General features: G+C 37.8%; 1 protein-coding gene across 2 annotated transcripts in view; it reads right to left on the reverse strand.

Annotated features, from left to right (window-relative positions):
* Positions 1 to 678: 678 nt before the first annotated feature.
* The window catches only part of ZNF292 (zinc finger protein 292), a 29,179-nt gene continuing 6,773 nt past the window's right edge, over positions 679 to 23,084 (reverse strand). Inside the window, exons 1-5 of one of the 2 annotated variants that reach the window (XM_010565722.1) lie at positions 18,131 to 18,213; positions 14,381 to 14,583; positions 11,433 to 11,569; positions 10,020 to 10,161; positions 679 to 8,288 (exon numbers count right to left, since the gene is read on the reverse strand). In XM_010565722.1, the coding sequence (XP_010564024.1) occupies positions 1,101 to 8,288; positions 10,020 to 10,161; positions 11,433 to 11,569; positions 14,381 to 14,542 (7,629 nt within the window). In that variant the 5' untranslated portion in view covers positions 14,543 to 14,583; positions 18,131 to 18,213 and the 3' untranslated portion in view covers positions 679 to 1,100. Of the gene's footprint in view, positions 8,289 to 10,019; positions 10,162 to 11,432; positions 11,570 to 14,380; positions 14,584 to 18,130; positions 18,214 to 23,084 lie in introns of those variants that run through there. The other variant, XM_010565721.1, reaches the window with a different exon arrangement.

The raw sequence follows: 23,084 nt of genomic DNA on the forward strand, positions 1-23,084 counted from the left end.
TATAGATAGATACCAAATTGGTATTATCAAAATAAACCATCTGTTTTATAAACCCACTATTTACAAAAAAGGTTTCTGAAGTTTTTTTGTTTTGTTTTTTTTTTTAACAAAAATTAAACTATACACCAATCTAAGTTACAGAAACAAAAATAACCTTTATAAGATCACATGTATAAAACAAGAAATGAAATGTGATTTTATTTAAGGCAATACTGGGCTACTTCACAAATCACCACCTCAAATATATACACTGCTCCACACTACTAATTTTCTATCACATTCACAACGGATTCTTTAATACCAAATATTGTTTTAAATCTCCAATGTAGCAAACTATTTTTATTCACATTTCCATTTTTATTATGGAATCATAAATGCTTTGTATCCAATTAAAAGCAATGAAAAATGTAGCTATAAGAAAACTATTATATTTATGAGTTAACTACATATGAATATCATCCATAGATACTGGATGTTAAAATCTACAAAAATGAGAGTGTGTCAGTACGTTTAACCTATGAAATGTGATCTTATCCAGCTCCTCTCCTGTAAATAAATGCTTTATGCAAAATAAACTGGATATGGCAGACTTAACTAGTTTTAGTTCAAAAGTTCTTAATTTAAAATGATTAAAGGACAGTTTTAAAAACTTGCTCACTTAGTTACAAATTAAAATTCCGAATATAAATGTGTCATTTAATAGTTTAGACTTACAGACTGCTGGTGGCAGCAAATGATTTACAATAATAAATATATACAAAAAAAAAAATGTATCTACAAATAAAGAGTACTGTTATACATGAGCAGTGACCTGGTGAAAGATACCAATCACAGACAACTCACAAAGATTTAGTTCATGGAAAGGACAATCTTGGTAGAAAGTTGAGGTTTTGATCAAGTATTTACAAAACTGAAGCAATTACTCTGTTCTTCAAGTCCCATAGGGATAAAAACAAATAAGACATTTACATGACTCATGTCATGTTTTTTGCTAGATTAAATCACTTCAAAATAAAAGAGCTCCACAGTTACTAGCATGCTTGATGGCTTCCTATTCAAAATAAATTTTATTACAGGTCACGGTTAAACACATTACTTTTTCAGTATTTTGACTCCCCTTCCTCGGTACCCATAACAATTACTTTTGCAGCTGTAACCTCTGGATTATCCTCCCAACGTCCTTCGAGCTTTCTCAAACTGACGATAGGTTTCATTTCCTGAAGTTGCTTCAACACACGCTCAGTGCAGTCTTTAAAAGTCTTGTCTAAAACTATCTTTACGTTATCACCACATGGAAGCCGTGATGGGTTGGCAAACGGTACAAGGGTTTCAGTTTCAGAACATGACCAAATGACATTATTACTTGCTACGGAGGTCTTCTCGTTGGATTTTCTTGAGTTCGAATGGGATCCTTTTTTGGTTCCGCTGCTGTGGTAGTCTCTTTCGGTGTTTTTCTTTTGCTTCACAGCAGACTCTTCAAGGAACTTGAGGAATGACACTTCAAAACCCATCGGCTTAAATGAGCTCCAGTCGAAAGCTGCAGGTTGCTCTTCAGCCGTTTGAATGGCAACAGCAGTCTCTTCCTCCCTGTGCATGCTACTCACGTCAGCAGGCAGTACTTCCTCAGTTTTTTCGGCTCTCCTCCTCTTATTCTGAGATACGTTTTTTTCTTTGTTTGCTCTTTTTAAATTGTTTGATTTTTGCTTTTCTGACGGGCAGGAGCTGGTCTCCTGCAAGTCACTATTTACACTGGAAGAGATTTTTGCTTGATTTTCAGCACTTGAACAATCCTCATTAATCAGTTTAGTAATGAATAGTTCTGTCAGTTCGTCCACTTCATCCTTCTCACCTTTTTCAGTTTCCTTTTGCGGTAATGTAGATGTGCTTGAATCATTATTGCTCACTATCAAACTCAGTTCAGGCTCTTTCACATCACTTTTTTTATCAGTCTCCTCTTGCTCACAAGAGGCTTCTTTTACTTGTGAGACAGAGTGCTTTTTAGATACAATAAGAAGATTTCTGTGTTGGGAAGTAAATGCTTTGGACAGCTTGTGACATTTGTAATGCCTTATTATGTTACTTTCGCTTGTAACTACGGAAGAACATCCCTTTATCATACATGGATACTGAGTTATGAATCTACTTGTACATTCTGATAAGGCATCATTTCTAGCCTTTATTGAAAATACGTGCTTGCCGCGTTTCAGTGAATAAGCCTTATTTTCTTGAACTTGCATTCCTTTTGAGTTTTTGGTTTCCAAGTTCACATTTTTCTTTCGTTTTGTTTTCACCGACAGCCTGTTACCTTCTTTTCCCGATCGGTTTTTTAGTCCTCTCTGTTTGGACTTTAATGGTTTCTCCTGATTTGCTTTGCTTGAAATGTTTTCCTGACCTGGTGTCAATCTCCTAGGTCTTATTAGATGATCTTTATGCTTATCATTATGTTTGTTAAAAATATGCCTCAGCAGGTTAGACCTAGTAGCATAAATACGGTCACAGCCTTCACAGTCACACTTGAATACGCCGTCATCTTCTACTTTGTTTGGTCTTATCTTAATACCGTGATCTGCCTCAAGATGTACAATGTAGTTAAGATATGCTGTAAACGAAGACTTACATTGAGACTGATCGCAAGAAAACCTTCCTGCCTCTGGAGCTGATTTCATGTTTCCAATTTGCTCTGGGGTCATGTCATGAAGCTTCATATAATGTTGTATCAAGCTGGTAACTTCCTGGAAAATGCGAGAGCAGTCACTCACCTCACACCTGAACTCTCTGACAGCAGGTTTGGTTTCCACCTCATCGCGTTCCTCTTTGCCGGGCTCGTTCTCCTCCTCCACTTCAGCAGAGAAGGCAGGGAGATCTGATTTGTGCACAGCTTGGTAATGAAGGATTAGGTTTTGTTGTATCGTAAAAGCTGCGAAGCAACCCTGATGGACACACCGGTATGGTCTATAAGGGCTGTATCTAGTGGGAAACTCCAGAGATTTCGTTACGGGCTTCCTACGTTTTCTCTCCTCTTTTTCCTTCCTGTACCTCCTAACCTTGCGTACTTTGGGTTGTGCCTGCGTACTACCGAAAGAGGCTGCATTATGCTGCTCCGGTGGAACAGAAACCACTTGGGGAGGTTTTTCCAGTCTTTCGGGAATATTATTTTCTGGTAGAAGTTTTTCCAAGACTTTTACAGGCTCTACAACTTCCTTTATCTGAGCTTCTTTGACCAATGGAGCTGCAGTTTTGTTTTCTATTATTAGTGTCTGCAAAGTTTTTATTTCAACAGGTCGCGGGGCTGTGTTTACAGTTTCATTTTGAGATCTTCTGCCATAAGGCCTTTTAATTTTTAATTTTACCATCTCCTCTGTTGTAAAATGATGTACAAGCTGACAGTGTGCTCGGAGATTAGAGTTTCTTGTGAATGTTTTTGGACAGGTAGCTACAACACATTTGAATGGGGCATACTTCAGTTGATGTTTCTTAATTTCTAGTATCATTTCTGCAGTGTACTGATGAACCTTGCCATAGTGTTTAAATAATGCATCTTTTGTCATAGCACTATAATTACAGCCTGGATCCTGACATACAAAAGGCTTATTAACTTTATCACTAAACTGAATGTTACTTGCCTCCGAAGATATCTGGATGAGGGGTTTATTTTCAGTTGATACAACAGGAACTGCTGGTGCTAGCATATCTGCTGGAGGGCACTGGGAAACAGTCTCAGACACCTGAATGGGTGAATCATTTTCTAGTTTCAGTTTTTGCAAGCCCTCCAAAATTTCCAATATTTGAGTATCATCCTTTTGAGATGTCTCAGACTGAGCAAAGCTACTCTTTGCAGCAGTGACATTCCCCACGTGCACGGCAAACTGTGCAGGAGTGGGTAGTTTTACACTATGTGCAGAATTTCCCGAAGAAGCCTGTGCATTATTTACTTGTGAGTTCTGTCCTGAAGCAGCAACAGTATCCTGAATTTCAGTTTTCACCTCAAGTATCTGTGAATTCATAGCAGTTTTAATTATTTCCAGAGTTTTTTCAAAGTTCTGCATAACATTGTCTTCTGAAATCTGTTCCTCCGAATTTGCTTGCACACAGGAATTTACAGCCATCATTTGGGAATCCCCATTTTCAGTTTTTACTGTTAAAGAGGGTAGCATTGTATGAGCCTCGAGATTTGTTTTGAAGTTCTCTTTGATACTGGTCATGAATAACTGATTGTCAACATTATTGAGTTTCTGCGTGAGATTTTCCACCACCGCTTGAGAGCCACAATTTGCCAGCAAGTTGGACTGAAACCTTTCTCCCTGCATTTGCACATTTCCTTCGGTGCTTTTGGTAAGAAGTCCCATTGTTGTTGTATTATTTACTGCTACTTTCTGTGATGTATTGGGCACAAGCAAGGGCGTAGTTGCTTTTCTCTTCCTCTTTGAAGCACTGGTTCCCTTCTTATTCAAGTTGCTTGATCCTGAATTCTGGGGACTACTTATAACTGAAACTCGTGAACTGTTCCCTGCAAAGTTTTGCGTTGCTGCAACAGTATTAGAAAATGAGCTAGGACATAAGCCATTTTCAATAGTCTTTAGCATTAAGTCTTCTGTTGCAAAAACAGGCAAACTCTTGCATTCGTTTATTGGAGGAATTTTGGCATTGAGGGTCCTGTTTTGGTCTGTTAGCAGGGTACTGGGGTTACAGACTGTCTGCAGCAGAGGGGACGTGGTTGAGTTGGGGAGAACAGCTGCATTTATCTGAGTCGTACCAGTGACGCAACTTGTTGTAACTATGTGTGGAAGTACTTCTGTGTTATCAAAGGTACTCGGGATGCCTGCAGTTTCCAAGGCTTGTTTTATAATTTGATTTCCTTCCTCATTCCCACTGGTATTAAAGTTAGTCACACTGGCCCGTGGAAACATAGTCTGCAGTAAGGCTGTGGAACGATTTTCAGCTGCAAGTAACTGGAGGAACGATGGATCTTTAAAACATGTCTCTGGACTGAAGGCAGAGTCCTGGGGTTGCTGCAAGTTTAATGAATTTGAGGAAAGAATCATACTGGCAAGCAAAGACTGTCCATTAGCCTGCAGAGCTTCTGGAGAAATTTCTGATCCTTCAAGAGGCTTACAGTAAGACCTCTTAGATAAGTGACCACCAAGTGATCTAGGATTAGTGAAAACTCTGAAACACCTGCTACAGATAAATTTGCCATCCCTAATTATTGCTGGCCACTTTGCCCGCTTGTTATGTTTTGGCTTCCTTTCTTTCCCATTCAGGCCCTGGCCACGATCTTTTTTCACCTTTTCTGAAGCTGGATGTTGAGAACTAGTTTCACTGAAGTTATTTTCATTACTCAATCGTGAGGGAAATATTTGATCAACAGTCTCCTCTTTTGGGAAAGCAGAACTAGTGTTTCCTTCTAGTTGTGATGAAAAGTTATTTGTGTTATTTTCCAGTTGTGAGAAGACTGAATTTGGAGGATTCTCTGCTGATGAAGGAAAGAGAGATATTGGACCGTTTTCTGCAGGCAAAGGAAGAAAAGGATCTGAACCACCATCAATATTCAGAGGCATAACTGTTTTTGCCAAATCGTCCAACTGCGAAGGTAAGGTTGCACCAGACAAATTTTCCATTTGTGAACATAAAACACTCTCAGGCTCACTTTTAATACGAGTAGACAAACTTGGATTTATGACACTTTCAACTATAGGCAACACAGGACTGGCCAAGTTTTCTAGGTGAGTTGGAAAAAGCGTACTTGAGACATGTTGCACTTGACTGGAACAGGTAGGATTCAAATTAGGTTTGTTCTGTGCGGTAAAAGCAGCACCACTGGGATTGCCCACTTGCGATGGCATAAGATATACAATCTTCCCATCGTTCGGCACATTTTGCAGATTGCTGGATTTTCGTGGTTTCTTATTTTTACGCTGCATTTTAAAAGCAGCATATTGATCGGGGTGTGCTGCCTTCATATGTTTGCCGATGCTCTGTGACGAGTTGTACGTTCGAGTACAACCCTCAACCTGACAATTAAATTTCTGAGTTGGGGCTGCTGGTGACACAGCTGGAACTAAAGAGCTATTTATGTTAGGCTGCGAAGGAATAAATGTAATACTTTCTAAAGTTTTTAAAGGCAGGTTATATAGATTAGCTGCAGCCTTAATACTGTCTTCAATTTCAAGTTTGGAAATGGGTACACTGTTTCGATATCCTGCCTGATTCTGCATGCTGAATGGATTAACAATGTTCACTTGTCTTTCTAAGCTTTTTGATTCAAGGGCTTCTGGTTTTAGTGTGTCTGAGGTCACAGAAATATTTTGAACATTCTGAGTTTGACTGAGAGAGTCTTCTTCCTTTCTCTCTTGGAAAACTGGAAGACAAGAGTCAACCGATGAGCACAACTGTTGGGCTCCAGGTTTAGTGGTATCTACTTTACTGGCAGTAGCAGCCAATTTACCTCTTTTTACAAAGTTATCTCGGATCTTCTGGTTAACAGCAGGCACCTTAATGCTGCTTGCTGGAATTGCCACTTCTGTCTTCACTGAACCTGTAGGAGACTGCTCCGAACCAGCATTAGGCAAGGAATCGCTTTGCCGCAGCATACCCGCTGATGTGTTTACACTTTCATTCCCTACTGGTTCTGCTTTGATTTGATTCCAGACAACGTTTTCTCCTTCAGTAAAACTACTTCGGTTGTCAGCCAGAGGAGATGTCAATTCCTCTTTAACAGCAACTCCATCGGTATTTTCATTAGCTTTAGAAGGTTGACTAAGATCAGGCTGATTAGTCTGGCTTTCAGGCTGTTGCGCTTTTTCAGGCTGCTTGTTGTGATCGTCAACATGCTTTTCCAGTTCGTTCTGAGAACGGTATACCTTTCCGCAGCCTGTGACTTTGCAGGTATAGGTATTATAGTGTTGTGCTTCGTGATCATAGAGTAAATAGGCTTCAGAAAACACTCTGCCACATTTAGGAAACATACACTTGGCTCTGAAGACTTGATGCTCTTTCCTATGTGTCAGCAGCTCAGCATAACTGTTAAAACCAGCCTTACATTTCATCTGTATGCAGATATAAGGCTTGCTGCCACAGTGCATTTGTAAATGATCATTCAGGTGAGTAACACTTACGAAATGTCGTCTACAGTACTGGCAAATCACTTTTTTGCTTTGCATTTCAAGAAAACGCTTAGCTTCTTCATTATCTTTATGCCCCTTTGCATGTGCTATTAGATTTTTAAAATATTTAAAGCCTTTTTTACAAAATGTTACAGGGCAGGTGAATTCATTAACAGGGAGTGGCTTTTGAACTGGCACTATCTCTGGTATGTAAGGTTTATCTTTGTCATCGTTCTCATCGTCTGAGCCATCGTTATCATTAAACACAATGAAGTCTGTTGAATAGAGACTGTTCTTCTTAATGGGTCGCTGCTCCTGTTTGGATACAGAATCAGTTTTCTGATTCTCGTTGGCAGTTGCTATTTTAGGAGGTCTTCCCAGTCTTCTCAGTGGTTTCATAGCAGCCAATCTCTCTTTGCTGGATTTTTTAACATGCAAAGTTACATGGGGAACAAAGTTTTCTTTAGAATTAAAATTTTGGGCACAAATAGGGCAACTGTAAATTCCATCTTTATAATGTTTTTGTGCATGCCTAACTATTCTATGACCTAGGAATTCTTTGTCACATAACACACAATACTGCATATAAGCTTGCCAGTTCCTAAATCTAGCTGATATGAACCCCCGCTCTCTGAGTTTTTTAATTTCTCTCTTTTTCTGCTTTTCATCTCTGATACCCTTAAGAAGGCTTGTAGCCTCATCAAAAGTGCCCGCAAGCCCATTCACAGAAGTTTCTTTAGTCTCTTCTTGGCAATCCTCAACCTTTTCATAAACTTCACTATCGTTTAGTTCATCTATTGATGACACGATGGATGCCTCCTCTCCCATAAGTGCCAGACACTGACGCTTGAGAGTTTTCCAGTCCCAGAATTCTGGATCAAAAGGCCACTGAGTTTTCAGTACAAGTAAGAGCTCACAGCGCAAAGAATTTGGTATTGGAAGATTCTCTTCATCATACTTCTGGTCAGGCTGATTATATAGCATTTCAACAGCATAATATGCATCCACAGTGGGTTCGAGAAGAAATTCACTCAGCTGACAAGCACGTTTAACTTCCAAATCATCTGGAAGCAAGCAGGAGATAGTCTTGCAAATAGATATCTTGACATCTGTATTTTCACTGGATTCCAAGCGCAATGCTTTCACACACAGTTCAATGCAGGTTGCAAGTCCAGCACCATCGATCTGTAAAGCAAGACTAATTTTAGTAAGCCAACTTATCATAACCCTTTCTATATTTGTAAATAAGAGGTATCACTATTCAAGCTTAAGTGTCAGAAAAAATGCACCTGGAGTTTAACACAATACTTTTTCCTTCAAGAAACATAATGGTTTGTCTTTAGATGCTATTCCTTAAGTTGCATAATTTGTCTTCATGCTACTAAAAAAATGTGGAAGTTTACAAACAACTAAACCACAAATTAATTGTATGTTCTGTCTAGTTTGAGGACTTTAGGACTGTATTTTACAGGTGTTCAGTTTATATTAGAGCCATATTGTTTCTTTTCCACGAAAGAAAGCCTGCCGGTCACGTCACAGTTATTTGAGAGGAGCTTCTATGGAGCATTAACTTAACACTGGGTAGAATTCAAATGGTAAAAAAGTGCTACAGTTAAAGTAAGGGAAGCACGTGATCTACAAAAAGACCTATAATTTGGAAATCACTTAAGGCATAAAGATTTATTTTTATTTTTAAAGATTATGCCACTTCAAAGTCAACTGCCCTCAACTGAACACGTGGCTTCACTCCAACTGAAAGGAGTAAGTATAGTTAAATGTTCCATCATTTAAGTGTTCCAAAGGTCATGTGGTCTTTTCTCATTCATACCCTCAGGCAACGTAAATTACATTTATGTCCACTTTACAGTCCCTTTATGCTGCCAAGGAAGCACAGAGAGGCTGTGGTATACATGAAAATAAAGGCCAGCGAATTTATGAATGCACAAGTCTACTGCCCACGTGGTGTCCAATTTCTGCCATCAATAAAATGATCCACAGCTCACTAGAGGAAAACCAGTATGGCATGGAGCAGACAGAGCTCTTAATATCATAAGACTCTCTGAAATTTATTTTCCTCCCCCTCTCTAACTCCAATTTAGTTCAGATCTTTGGAAAAAATAATCTTTAAGATCAGAAGCCCATGATTAGCCATACCAGAACACGGCAAAAGGAAAAAAGGAATTTTTATTCTTACAATTAATATACCGAGTTACAGAAATCTCCCAATTAAAAGCTTTTGAAGAGCTCAATTTAGCTATAAACATTAAATAGTGCAGCCACTAAAGAGAGGAAACTAGGAAAATTAGATGATAAGGTTAGCTGAGAAAGATTAACAGAGTTTTTAACACAACATTGTATCTAAGTCTACAAAAGGCAAGCATTTCATTTATCAAAACAAACTGCATTCTTAAATGGCAATTCAAAAGGGTTTTTTTTGTGGGTGTTGGGGTTTTTTTTTCTTTAAACTTTCTGTAATTTTCTTATATATTAATATTCAGCCTTTATTTCCTCTCCTCATAAGCTTTTCCTCTCCATTTTCTGTAATATTTGAAATACAGAAAATAATGAAGAGAATGTTAGGACCTGCTAACAAAATACCCCATTTAGAGGACATGGACAATAGTAGAGGCTATAACCTCACCTTCAGTTTTTCCTTCATCTCAGTTGTGGCATCCAGCTCTTCTGTTTATCCCTCAATTTTTTTTCCAAAGGAACAAAGAACTTTAATGACTCAAAATGAATCAACTTACAGTTTACCTGCAGAAGGAAGTTGCTACGGCCTTTCCTAAAACCAATTAGAATCGCCCCAAAGCTGTTGCTACACAAAGAGACAGGATGTCTAAGCAGCTTTCATAAATTTTCCTGATTACAGTTCTATTAAAAGTGCCAAAAATATTCTTTCAGGAGTATCCTTACCTCTGAATTAATTACTTTAATCAGGAAGAAAATGTGATAAACAGTCTTAGTTAACACAGAAAGTTGACGACATCTCTCTAGATACACTTGAATAGAAGGCTCTACCCTTTGCTGCAGTTTACTCCAGAAAAGAGTCAGTTCCCTAGAACAAGAGAACAATATTTCAGGGCCAGCAACACAACCACTAATCTGATCACAAGAAATGCAAGGTTGAGAACAGTTTCTCTTTTGTCTTTGGGAAAGGCAAAAAAATCCAAATTTATTCACACCTTATCTTACAGAGAAAAGCTTTTTATTAATATACCCACACTATTAGTATCTAATTTTTAAGTTTATTACAATGACTCAATTCCAGAAGGACAGATCAGAATAAAGCCAGTACTACCACAATTCATGCCACATAATTTACAGACTCATGATGTGGTCTTGAAAAAAGTCTTGCTAAGTAGTTTACTCTTCACTCCACAGACTGGAATTTTACACTTCTGAATTCTTAGTAATTACTAACAGCTACAGGAGGATGGCTTTTCTCTGTGGTAGATACATTTCTCTTCAGCTGCTCTGCTTTAAGAGCTGAATTTAACTGTGATTTAGTGAGAAATTAGCCCCCAAAGCCAAATAGTACTACTGTATCTAGCTTAACTCACTAGTTCATTCCTCCTTAGGTGCAAATAGCCAAGAGCATTTAGTACCTTGTGGAATGGTGTAACCCCCAAAACTTTAGCAGAATCTGTTTAAGCAAAATCCTGCATTAGCAGATGTTCTCCTGCTGCTGCACATAAAAAGGAGGTGCACAAACAAAGCAAATTCTTCAGGAATTGTACAGGTTTGGAAGTACAACCCAATTGTTAGCAGCTGGAAATTCAGAGCCTACCAGCTCAAGTATCTGCCAACAAAGACCAGTTATTTGTTCCCACGTTAATGAAAGCAAGACCCAAACAATAATTATCTTCATCTAGCTTATTATTTTGGTTAGAGTAGTAAAGAGCTCCTTCTTTTCTAGAAGTTTGTTAGAGAAAGAAATACTGTGTTGTGAAATAAGGACAGATGGGAACAGTACTTAGCATTAAATGTTGACATAATGCTGACTAGCTGCCTGCAGATATTAAATTCCTTATTTCTACAGTGTAAGATTGTTGTCAAGAAAAATTATTAACCAGCTACTGGTATTGTAAATGCCTCATCATACATGCAGCCTTCAAATACCCATAGTGGAAACTAATCTTGTCAAATACTTTCTTTTTTTTTTCCTTTTCTTTTCTTTTTTTAGCTTTCCAAGAGCCTTATCTCCTTCCTCTTTAGCTCATAGATTTTTATCAGCTAAAGAAAAGTTAACTTATGGCTTATGTACCAGCTCTATCCTCCCAAAACTAATTTTTGTTCCACTAGACATAAAACAATACTCAAACTCACCAGGCACAGTACATCTCTCCTTGCTGCAGCTGGCGAGATAAAAATGCTGCACACAGAATTAGAGCACTTTTTTCATCTCCATCAGATTCTAGGTTACAGATCATTTCTAGAGCATCTTTGCAATCCACTTCTGCAATCTAGAAGGGAGGAAAGAAAGCAAGACCATGCCTAAGAAAGTGGTTTCATTTTCACAGTCATCTGACCCTTTGCAAAAAGACAGTGATTTAGAACTTAGTGAATATTTAACTCTATCAGATAGAGATAAGCTTGAAAGCAAATCAGTGCATTTCTAGATAGAGTGTCAAAACTGATTATTAAAGTGAATATAAACTTGTTTCTCAGACTAAGACTTGTGTAACTACTGTCCCAGTCACCTAAAAATTTTAATGTACATTAATTATTCATATATATTACATACATATGATAATTGTAATAAGCAGAGTTATAACTTTAAATTGCAGCCTAACACAATAAGATTATTACCTGAAACTCTAACCCAGTTTACTAGTTACTGATGTTACTACTGCTTTAATACAATAGCTGAGCAACTAATGAATTGGAAGTTCAACGTGAAAATTCCAGCATTTTTAAAAAATCAAAGATAAAAAGAAAAGGGAAGCTGTACAGTAATAAGCAGGTCAACTGAATGCTTTTCTAGAAGAACATTACAGTCTCTGCAACGTAACTTACTTGTTCAAGCAACGATGGAAGCACTTAGTTTTGTAGCAAAACAACAGAAAAACCACAGTCACCCGGTAGTACTAGACAGTTGTATCAGTCCTTAATCAGCACACTTGTTATAACAACTACTGTCTAATTTGATTCTCAGCAGACTGGTTTGATTACATCAATTAGCATATCTGACAGGACATGCTGGTATTTATTCTTTGACACTGGCAGTTGAAGAATAACTTGACCATTGCAACAGCACTGCTGGAAGGCTCTCTTGAGAAATCACAAGATCACCCAAAGCAAGAAACAGAAGCACCCACCCAAACACCCAGCTAGTTTGGTAGTTTGGGTAAGGTGGCAGCCACAGCTCGGTTGAGCACCATGGTATCCAGCTATTGGTCCAGCAATCAACCTACAATTTTGAAGAGTAAAGCAACTCATTTTTTCCTCTAAATTGACATTTTCTAAATACACTAATAACCCTTCTTTGAACATCATTTGAGGTTTAATAACCTCAAATTCATCTTCTAAAGAAAACTGCATTTCTCAAGACCTCAGAGAGGATGGATTAACATAACTGTAATACCAATTTAGACTGAAGGTCTGCTTTGCCCAGCACCCTATCTCAGACAGGGACCATCAGTTAAAAGCTTAGGGAAGAATATGGGAAACTGAACTTACAATAAAGGGAATTTTTTTCTGAAATGTTTTTCCAGCCTCTCAGAATTCCTAAGGGACCCAGCTTCCAGCAAAGGTCTGTACAGGTCCAGCCATCAAATCTGTCAGTCTAGCATTTCACATACTGCAGATTTGCATTCTTCACATTATTGAAGCAAACTATTAATCTAATCCAAGCTGAGAATGAGCTCAAATGCTACTCTTCTGCCTATTCTGAATGGATAACAAAATTTCCATACCACTAAGGAATGAGTTGTACTTCTTTACAGTTTACCTTTTTTTCCCATTTTCTTACTGTTCTCACACTACAAAACGACTATTCTTCTCAGTTCAGATATCCATCTTGACATGTTAATCGCATAACTGCCTTCTCTTGGTAATACATGAACTTTCCAGAATGGTTAGTAATACTGCAAACCATGCTGCAGCTGAAGCTGCAAAGCTAAGCAACCCAAGCAATCCAAGGTTTGGAAATATCTGAATTAGGTCCTCTGTGATAACCCAGTTTGAACTTATCTGTAAGTTATGGCATCCTAAGAAACAAGGCTACCCCATTCCTTTTGTCCACGGGATTCAGAGTCCATTCATTGACTGAGCCCATTCTGCTTTGGGAGCGCGGTGAGGCTGAGTAATGAAGGAAGCATGTTTGCGGGGTCACAAATTCCAAGTTCCATTGAAAGTCTTCAGCAAACAAACAGGAGATTGCACAGCCTTGTCACAGCTCCTCTTGAGCCTGTTCTGGAAGGGCCTATAGCAGCCAGAACTGGGAGGGCAAGACTGATTTGATCCTACTGAGCATCAGAAGAACATGCCCAGTCATCACCTTAGAATTTAGTCTATATCTAGGGTAGGAAACTTTTCCAACTCTGATCACTGCATAGTTTTCATCCCTTTAAGATCAATTTCAACATGCTTTATAGTTATTATTAACATAAAAAGATGACAGGGACAAAAAGCACAGAGATGCAGACAGTCAAGAAAACCGACAATTGCAGTTAGTTTTCCTTTAAGAAGGGAAAAAGCTCAGATAAAACTTTGGGGTGGGGTGAGAAATGAAGATGTCACCTGAAAGAATGCAGAAGAGCAAAGCTGTCATCTCCTCTTTGACTTTTGTATTTAAATAAGAAGGATTTTATATTTTAAACCAGATCAAATATCTGATTTCACCTTCAATTTCACCCAGGAATTTGGGTCAAAAAAGGTTACATTTATTCTCTGAACTGAAAGTAGCATCTAAAGGGCCCCATCTTAGGTACCACACAAAAAGTTATAGTTAAAATAGTAAGAGTGAGAAAACCATTATCTTCACCTTACTAACAAGATCTGAGGCAGAGTTTTAAAATACTTCAAGCAAAATCAAAGTTGTGGCAGAGCCAGAAAATGCCTATTAGTGACCTAATATTACACTTCCACAAGTGTTTTAATCAAGTCATTACTAGTCAGTTTAAAAGTGACTCAAGTGAAAAAACAGAATACCAAAAATATTTTAGATCATATTTTAAAGGAAAAACCTCTTCTACAGAAAGACAGCCTATGATTAGTGACTTCATTATCATTAAAGAAATAAGTCTAAAAAAAGTTATTCATTTTTTACTTACTTCTTCCATTAGCTTTTCATTTGGTGATCCTGAACAAAGACAGACCAGGTAGGTTTGCTTGAAATTGCCTTTTGCACTGATTTCTGGATGGTCAGAGCACAGTTTTGCCAGGGCAGTAGCTTGCATTAATTGCTTTGTTTTCATTAGGTGCTTAATACGCATATCCAGCAGGACAGGGCCTTCAAACACTAAAAATTCATTCACTTCAAAGAAAAACAAGCCAAAATATTACATAAGCATTTCACAGCAGGTTAGAGTTAACAGATGGCATTTATTCATTTATGGTTAACCCCTAAAATTTATACAAATCAAAAAAAAGTACAAAAGGTATGAAGCAAAGATGAGGAAAAGCATCTTTGAAAACTGTACTTATTTATTACGAGGATTCCCTGCTACAGACCTTTGATCTACTTGCAGGCTTTAAGTCATTCTAATTTCTTGGCAAAATAGCTGCACACAAAACAGATCTAGAAAGCATATAAATACTAAAATATTTAGATACCATTTGATTATAGTTCTACAGAAAGACAAACAACACAAAGCCACTACTCTCACATCCTTAAAGACAAAAGGCCTTTTAGACCTTGCTATGAAAGGATAAATGTGACAAGCATCGAAGTATCTTAAGTCCTTTTTATTGGTGTTAAATATTTTATATTACACCTCCACAGAATGCAGTCAAACTCGTTTAGAAGTTTTTCAGCCAAATAAGTTTCTGACAAAAAGAGGCCTATATTGTATACATTTGACTGTGTATAGTTTAAAACTCAAAGACACAGGAATGGCTGTATTTTATTCAACTGTATTTTTTAGTTATGCTGCTACCAGAGTTTAAACTCTACTGTCTATGTTAACAACTCAACTCTAGGTGCTTCAGTGGAAGGCATAAGAATCCTACAAAAAAGGGGAGCACAGGTTAATGTTCTTACTCTTACACATACAGCTCAGGTCTCATGCAGATCTTCAAGATCAAAATTGCTTCAGCTTTGAAGCATGAGCTTTAGTACTACCTCCAAAATATTTAAAGTCACAGTTATTAAAACTAGATAGACACAGAGACAATCAATTTTATTTAATCCTTTTGACATCAACCCCTCCCTGTGACAACTGTTTCCACAAGCTAGTTACACACTGCATGAAAAATCTTTCTGGTTTTCAACTATCCACATCTTAATTTCATGACAAATCCCCTCATCTTTTAAAAACACCAGAATTTTCTTCTGTTTTTTTGTTTCCATTCTTTAATGAAAACCAGCAGATTCATATTCTCTCAGTGTTAGTGTAAAATCTTGATCTTTTCTACATGAGATTTTTTTCCACCCTTTTGAGTATTTTCATCACCCCTTCCTGAAACCTCTGGGCACTTGCAGTGCTCACTTTCTGACACGTCTTGATAGAAACATTCACTATATTCCTCTTAATTTACTCGCCTTGGATTTCACTTGGATCATGTTGCCCACTCACCTAATTTATATTTTCTTGACTTTCAAAGTCCTGTTTGGTCTTGATGAAATAAATAAGTAATTTCAGCATCTGCAAAATTAATTACCTCTCTAGTAATTGGAGTATTAGTATACTGAACATGAGGTTTACTGAAAGAAAAAAGATCAACTCATTTTATTCTTTGCTTCCTCACATCCTAGTTAGTTTTTGATTCATGACTGTCTTTCGTTTTATCCCATGATTTCTCCTTCTTCTAGCTACTTATACAGGGTATTACTAGAAGCCCATCTTGCAACTGAAATTAGGTCAACCATTTTCTTTTTTACCATTTCAGTGCGCAGAATTTTAGGGCAGAAAATATTGCCTTTTGCAGAAATCAAGCCTGTTAGACCCCATCATTATCTTTCATGCATTTTCAGATTTATGGTTGAATTGTCATTTCAACCAACTTCTTAGTTATTTGTTCAGGATCCTTGTGCACTATTACAAATGATCAGCTATGGCTCACTGATGTGTAAGAATATTCAGTCAAATATGAGTTCCTTCTTCCTCTCTCCATGTCGATGAAGATATGACCAGATTTTTATTCATGTAGGAACAAAGGAAAACTAGAGCGTGCCAACAGACAACTGGTAGATGGTAACCATTTTCATGTTTATCAGCGGACATCTGCCTTTTAAGCAGGAGAATAAATGTTCCTTTAATGTCATTACCAATGCCTCATAAAAAATGCTCATACTCTTGTCAACCCACAAAAGACCCAGTGATTAATTACATTCAGTAGTTTTAGCCTTGCCCTTCCCTCCTACCAGGTACCAGTAATCCTTTCACCCACAGCATTTATTCGCAGCTAGTCTTCCTGGAATAACATTGGAACATTTTACCTTATTTCTGTAACAATATACAGGAAGACCTTAGACTTTATGCTATATTGGTAACCCAAGACGTTTCACTCTGATTTATTATTAAATTACTGAATTTAATATTTTAGAGACTGTGTACTATCTGCTAGTCCTCAGTAATCCTCTTCCTTTAGTGTTTACTGCTTCAGCCAGCCTACCTTGCATAAGCATCAGAACATTTTCTGTTATCTTCTCAACAAGACACAGGAAGACCTCTGGGTTAAAGCTACATATTAGCTCTTAAGCCTTTATTCTAATCCAAGTGATTATAATCATTACAGTTAACATTTGAAAGCTCATTCAAAACACAAGTTTTAATTACGTTTATTTCGTAACTGAACTATGTACAACATTTTAAGGCAAAAACCAGTGCTGACGTTGCAAAAGCCAGTCTATGGTGGGGAAGAGTCTTAAGATTTTTTTTTCCCAACGTTTTATAAATATATTTTATAGTGCAATGTCTATTTCAAAAGTTATTGTAGGCAAATTGTTAGTTTACCATAACAAATATAACTTCACAAAAATGCTTTGAGGCACAAGTGCTTTTTCAGCACAAGTCAGTTAACCTCTATGAGCACAAAAATTGAAGAATTTAATGAGAACGATCTAGTTTATCAATAGCATGATTCTTGAAAAAATTATTAAATATCGGGTTTGTGCAATGTTCCACCATTCATTAAAATTCACAATCTTATGCTTGTGCAAGGCATGTGCAGAATTCATATAAAATTACGGAATTAACATGAGAGAGAAAAAGACAAGTAGATGACATCTGACAGATGGTACTATGATCTACTAAATCTGGCAACTAAACTTGGAGATACTGGAATCTAACATTTTAGACACATTTTCCTTGTTATTCCCTTGAATCCCACAGCTGGAGTCTCAGGTCATACTACCAAGTGATTCTATGTGAAGCCTGCAAGAACTACTATGAACCTTTATTACAGTTAATACTTATACCATACATGAACTGAAAAAAGAGAAAAGGTAATCCATAGATTAGTAGCACACAAGAACATGAATAAGCCGCAAGCACAGCACAGTTCTGTAGTAAAAAGTTCTCTACGGTGGACAGTCCACATGTATGTCATGTTTTGGCTGACTGGAGGACTTGTAGAGCACAAAGCAAAGAATTTTTACCTTACTTAAAGCCCTCATCATCCTACTACTCTACCCTTCGCCAGTTCTTGGGTAGGTATAATCTACCACAGACCTTTATGTCTTCTCAAGCTGGGTCTGGCCAAGGGGGGTGAAGGCAGGAGGTGAATGTACATGTGGACTACCCATCTCAAAGAACTTCAGTTACTAGTCAGTAACCTCTTTAGTCATCTTCAAGTGTTAGTCCACATGTGCGTTCACACTGTGGGTGACTCTGAGCTGTACTCAATACTTTCATATTTACCTGGAGCTGGGTCTCAGAATCCTTCATGCAAACAACATCTCAGCACAATTCTGCTGAATGCAGCACCAATCCTTGATGCTTCTACGATGGCATACTCTCTGGTGAAATGGTAAAAGAATTTCCAGGTGGCTGCTCTGAAAAAACCCAGGAGGGAAAACCCTTTTTTTTTTTTTTTTTTTTTTTTTTAAAGTGAGGCTGCTGGTATCTTTTGGCTTCTGGCGGTAGATGCTCCAATTATTGGAAATAGTTCCATGTTGGCTGTTTAAATTCTAACCTCCCTCTTATCCACCTTGATAAACTCCAAATAGTGATGGTTGTATCCTTGAACCTCTTCTCGGTGGGACACACTTCAGGAGTCTGCCTACTACATTTAAACTTACGAAAAATTCAAGAACTTAATTCTTGGCATCCAGGTTTAAATCTTTAAGGATAATCAGAATCAGATAAAAAAAAGGAGCAGCAGCCTGGCTTTTTGTAGGGTTATCTCAGATTCTTTTCCTCTGGACAGTTCCACCACACACTCTTAGTACCAGCTGAGGAGATACCACTGACAGCTTTGAAGGATTTCACCATAACTACAAGAAAATGACAACCTCGAGGATGGAGAAACAGGTTCATGCTAAAAAGCACAAGCCACACGGACAGAAATTGAAGATGGAAGTGCAGTAGTAGAGTGTTTTAACATTTTATAGGCTACCACATAACCCAAACCACTTAGGCACACTTTGACTTTCAGTCTTTGGTACACTAAGCAATAAGGCCAAAGAGATTAGCCATACAACTTCAAGAAACATAAATTCTGGTTGTAATGACTCCAGATCAGCTTCAATTCAAGATTAAAATCAGTCCTGATCTCAAATTAAGCTACTTGGTAGTTCAGGAGGCCAGTAAAACAAAAGATTCACTATCATGTGAAGAATTAAGACTATCTTACTAAGGTTTCCTTCCCTAACCAATTAATGAAGCAGAGAAACATGGAAAATTCCTCTCTCCAAGTACAACTGCTTCTTGTTCATCATATGCCATCTCAAGACAAAAAGCAGTCATGCAGCTGAAACCCGAAGTAGTAGCAGGTCCAGTCAAGATGCAAATGCAGTGCAACGTCTGACAGCAATATGAAAACAGCTAACGTGCTAAAGCAGGTGGGCCATTTACTTTCAGACTAGTCAATGATCAAAGCTAATATTGCCACCTTGAATTTAATAATGTGGATAAGATATTTTATTTTCACCTGTCTAGGACATCTTTCCAGATTTATTTCTGCTTTGGTACTGACACTAGTTTTTCCCACTATTTGAGGTCAACGGCAACTGGCTGAATGGTGCTCCACAGCAAAGAATGTTACCAATGCGCTCACAAGGGATCTCTGAAATTTTATTTGGGAAGATTGGTACTTTACTATCCTCATGACCCAATGAGATCATATAACTTCAGATGATCTCTCAAGTCTAAAAAGTCCATGATGCTACACAGACAAAACTCAAAACTTGACAGACATTCTTTAAAGGCACAGGAGACAGGTTTAGGTGGAAAAAGAAGAAAATTCACATGAACAAACAAGTAGTTTACAGCTCCTGAGCACACTTTTAAGAGATAATACTGTTGAGAAACCAAAATCTGAATCAAGAAGTTGCAGGCCTAGTCACATAATTGTTGTGGGACAGAAGCAAGAAACAACAAGATATGTGGAACCGGGGAAAGGATCTCTCTTTTTGGCAACGAACTCTCTGAGGGAGTGGAAGATTGCCTGGGAATTCTTCAAATGAATATAGATTGATCCATGACACAATACAAAACAAATTCAGGAAACTCAAAAGGAGTTTCTCTCAGAAGATCTCTCAGATGGCAGCCATGAGTAGTGCTATCAACTCCAGATGTCCACTTAGGGGGCCCACAAATGACATCCAAAGACCCTGCTGACAATTCAGTTTCTGCAAATAAATTCTCTTTGGAGTCACTAGTCAAGGATAAGAAAAAAATATATTCCTCAGCAAATTAGGAATCCAAATTCCCATTTCCAGGCTAGTCCTCCATACAAAACAGACTAGCATTTGGGGAACAAGCACAGCCCTGAATGACAATGCTCATGTTCCACTTGCAGGAGGAGAGGGATAAATTTTCTTCAGAAACAACTCAAGTAGGGTATCAGCATTACAATAGTTACAATTACAAGAGGAGAGTCTCTTATTTGGTGACATTTGTTGCACAGAATCTGGTAACTTAAGCCCGGTTTCCCAACATTCATGGCCGGAGATGGGCTAAAAATCCAGGGCAATGCCAATTTTTGTCACCCAAGCAGGCGACAAATCAAGTAGCTGGAGAATATTTCTGGTCTGAGAAGATTTTGTGTGCACACAAACACAAATCTGTATCTACCGTATGCATTAGTTCCTGCAATACAGTTCCAGGCAGACTTTACTATTTTACATCATAGTACTGTATGAACATCTTGCAGTAATACCCATCAGCAAATAAATCAGTAACAGGCATGCTGTTCTTGTCAGTGCTTCAAACAAACGGGTATCCATCCTCTACTTTTTTGAGCTCCTTAGTGCATGAATCCTTACAGACACACATTCATCAGAAAACTGAGCTGTACCCAAGGCAGTCAGGAGTAAGGCAATTACTTAATGACATGGCACTCAGAGAACAGTCTCCCTAACATTTTTGGAAGTGAGTACTTGCTGCTCATATTTAGGTGGAACCCATGCAACAGTCCATTCATAAAACTAGGAGAGCAAGAGAACAGTCCAGTTCAGAGAAGCCTGCATTTGCTTGACTGTAATGAGAACAAACCAGCTGTGCTGTGTGGTCAGAGAAAATGAACTTGTCTCTCACACTATGTCCTGAGTTTGTACAAGTTGAAAATAGAGGAATTCAAAAGGATCTGTCTCTGAGATGAAACAGACGCCTAGTTGTGCTTCCTACAGGAGACCCAAAGAGGCAAACTGACCTTCAGGTGTCAGCAACAGAGGCCTTCAAGAAGGGATAATCAATGACCTAAAATTCAGCAGATATCCAGTTATGTCAAAGATTCTGAATAGGTCATAATTTAAACTACCAAGACTGAATAAAATAAACATGAAGAAATGACTGGAACAAATACAGGCAACAAAAGCTCAAGAGGGTGATATTAGGAAAAACACCCCCAGTCTCAACTAGTTGTTTCATTTCCAACAGATAAATGTTTACACTAACCATTACGCAAAGACCGAGCTGACCAAATCTGCCAAATGATAACATCCAGTGTAACAAGCTGACTACTTAAATACTTGGGAACTTCTGAAATAGCAAATGGTAAAGGCAACACGAAGAACAAAACCAAAATCCTGTAAGTGAAGTTAACAAATATTCCGAAGACTGTTATACTGGAGTTAAGGTTGAAGACTGCTGAGAGAAAGTTGTCCACTGACAGAGGGTAAGTGGTAGCCAGTAGGAGCGCTGGATTACAGACAAGAATGGCAGCCCTCTGGGCAATGGAGTTTTGGTATTACTAAAATACTGTTCAAATTATGAAAATATCCTTCAAATTAGCAAGAAGATGACACAAAACAATGCAGTATTACAGAGGATGACAACAGCTAGAGAACAGCTTGTCAACTGAGTACAAAAATATGGATACGTATCAGTGGCAAGATTGTCATACTACAAGTAATAACTGTAACAGGAGTCAGTCAGTCAAGTCCAAGGCAGGAGCATCCTTGAGTAAACAGCATTCAGGAGCAAAAGGAATCCCGAAATGTCCATAAAGAACTTCACAGGAAAACACTAATAAAACGAATAGTCATCAAAACCAGATTCATGAGGGAGTTCTTAAAAAACCTCAAATATAAGGCAAGTAAAATATTAATTAAACCTCTCTCTTAGAAGTACCTTACTGTTAAGAGGACTACAAGGTGGTTGATATGAAGCTAGTAAAAGAGTACTCTGGGGGACTCTGAGAACTGCATACCAATCCAAAATTTGTATTAGAAGCATAATAAATTATTAAAAGAAGCAGCAAAATGCAAATCTTGTGGAAGAGTAAGCATGGCTCTTGTAAAAAAAATAATAAATCACTTTATACATTTACTGGACTTATCTGAGGGATTTGTGATAATATAAATAAAAGAGATCCAATTAATTTTCTGAAGGTATTAAAAGAAGTCCCTCAAAACCCCCAAAGATACCAACCTATTTTGGTAGTAAGAAGAAGATACTTATATGGATAAATTATCACTTAAAAGAAAAAAGGAAAAAAGAAAAAGAAAACAAACTCTCAGCGGGCTCCCTGAGGATCTGTACCAGGACCTCTGCTGTCCAGCATTTTTATAAATATTTGGAAAAGGGGGGTAGAGAACAAGGTGACAAAACATGCTGATAAAAGCAGGGTAGTAAAAACATACCAACAGTAAAAGACTAAAGAGGACAGAACTTCATAACATGGCATAACAGACAAAATTAAAATGATGATTAAAACCCCAAAGTGATTTTCATGGGGAAAAATGCAATCCTAACTACATACAGAAAAAATAGGCTGGGTGTTAGGGGGAAAATGCTAACACTGAAATAGGTACTACTCCTCAAGAAAGAAACCAGGACTAAACCAGACAGTTTTAAGAAAACAGTGGTTCAATGCTCAGTCAAGAAGCAAGTCTAATGTTAGGAAATATCATGAAAGGAATGCAGAATGAGGCAGAAAATCAGTACATCTACGTGTTGACTGCTGAAAAAACCTTTGGTCCCCCATATGAGGAATGGGACAGTAAAGCTAGAAGATAGTATGGAATAGGCACTACAGAAGAGAAGTTGGGATATGACAGCAGTCTAACGAATCATGTCTTATGATGCGTTCATTAAAAGACCAGAGAATAGTTTACTTTTTAATAAATAGAGAATATCACATGAAATAAGCAGGCATCAGGCTAAAAGGAGGCAGACAGTAAGAGGAACTACTTTACTTGATGTGAGAACT

The sequence above is a fragment of the Haliaeetus leucocephalus genome, unplaced genomic scaffold (genome assembly GCF_000737465.1).
Source record: "Haliaeetus leucocephalus isolate CR32 unplaced genomic scaffold, Haliaeetus_leucocephalus-4.0 Scaffold195, whole genome shotgun sequence".
NCBI classification, from domain to species: domain Eukaryota; kingdom Metazoa; phylum Chordata; class Aves; order Accipitriformes; family Accipitridae; genus Haliaeetus; species Haliaeetus leucocephalus.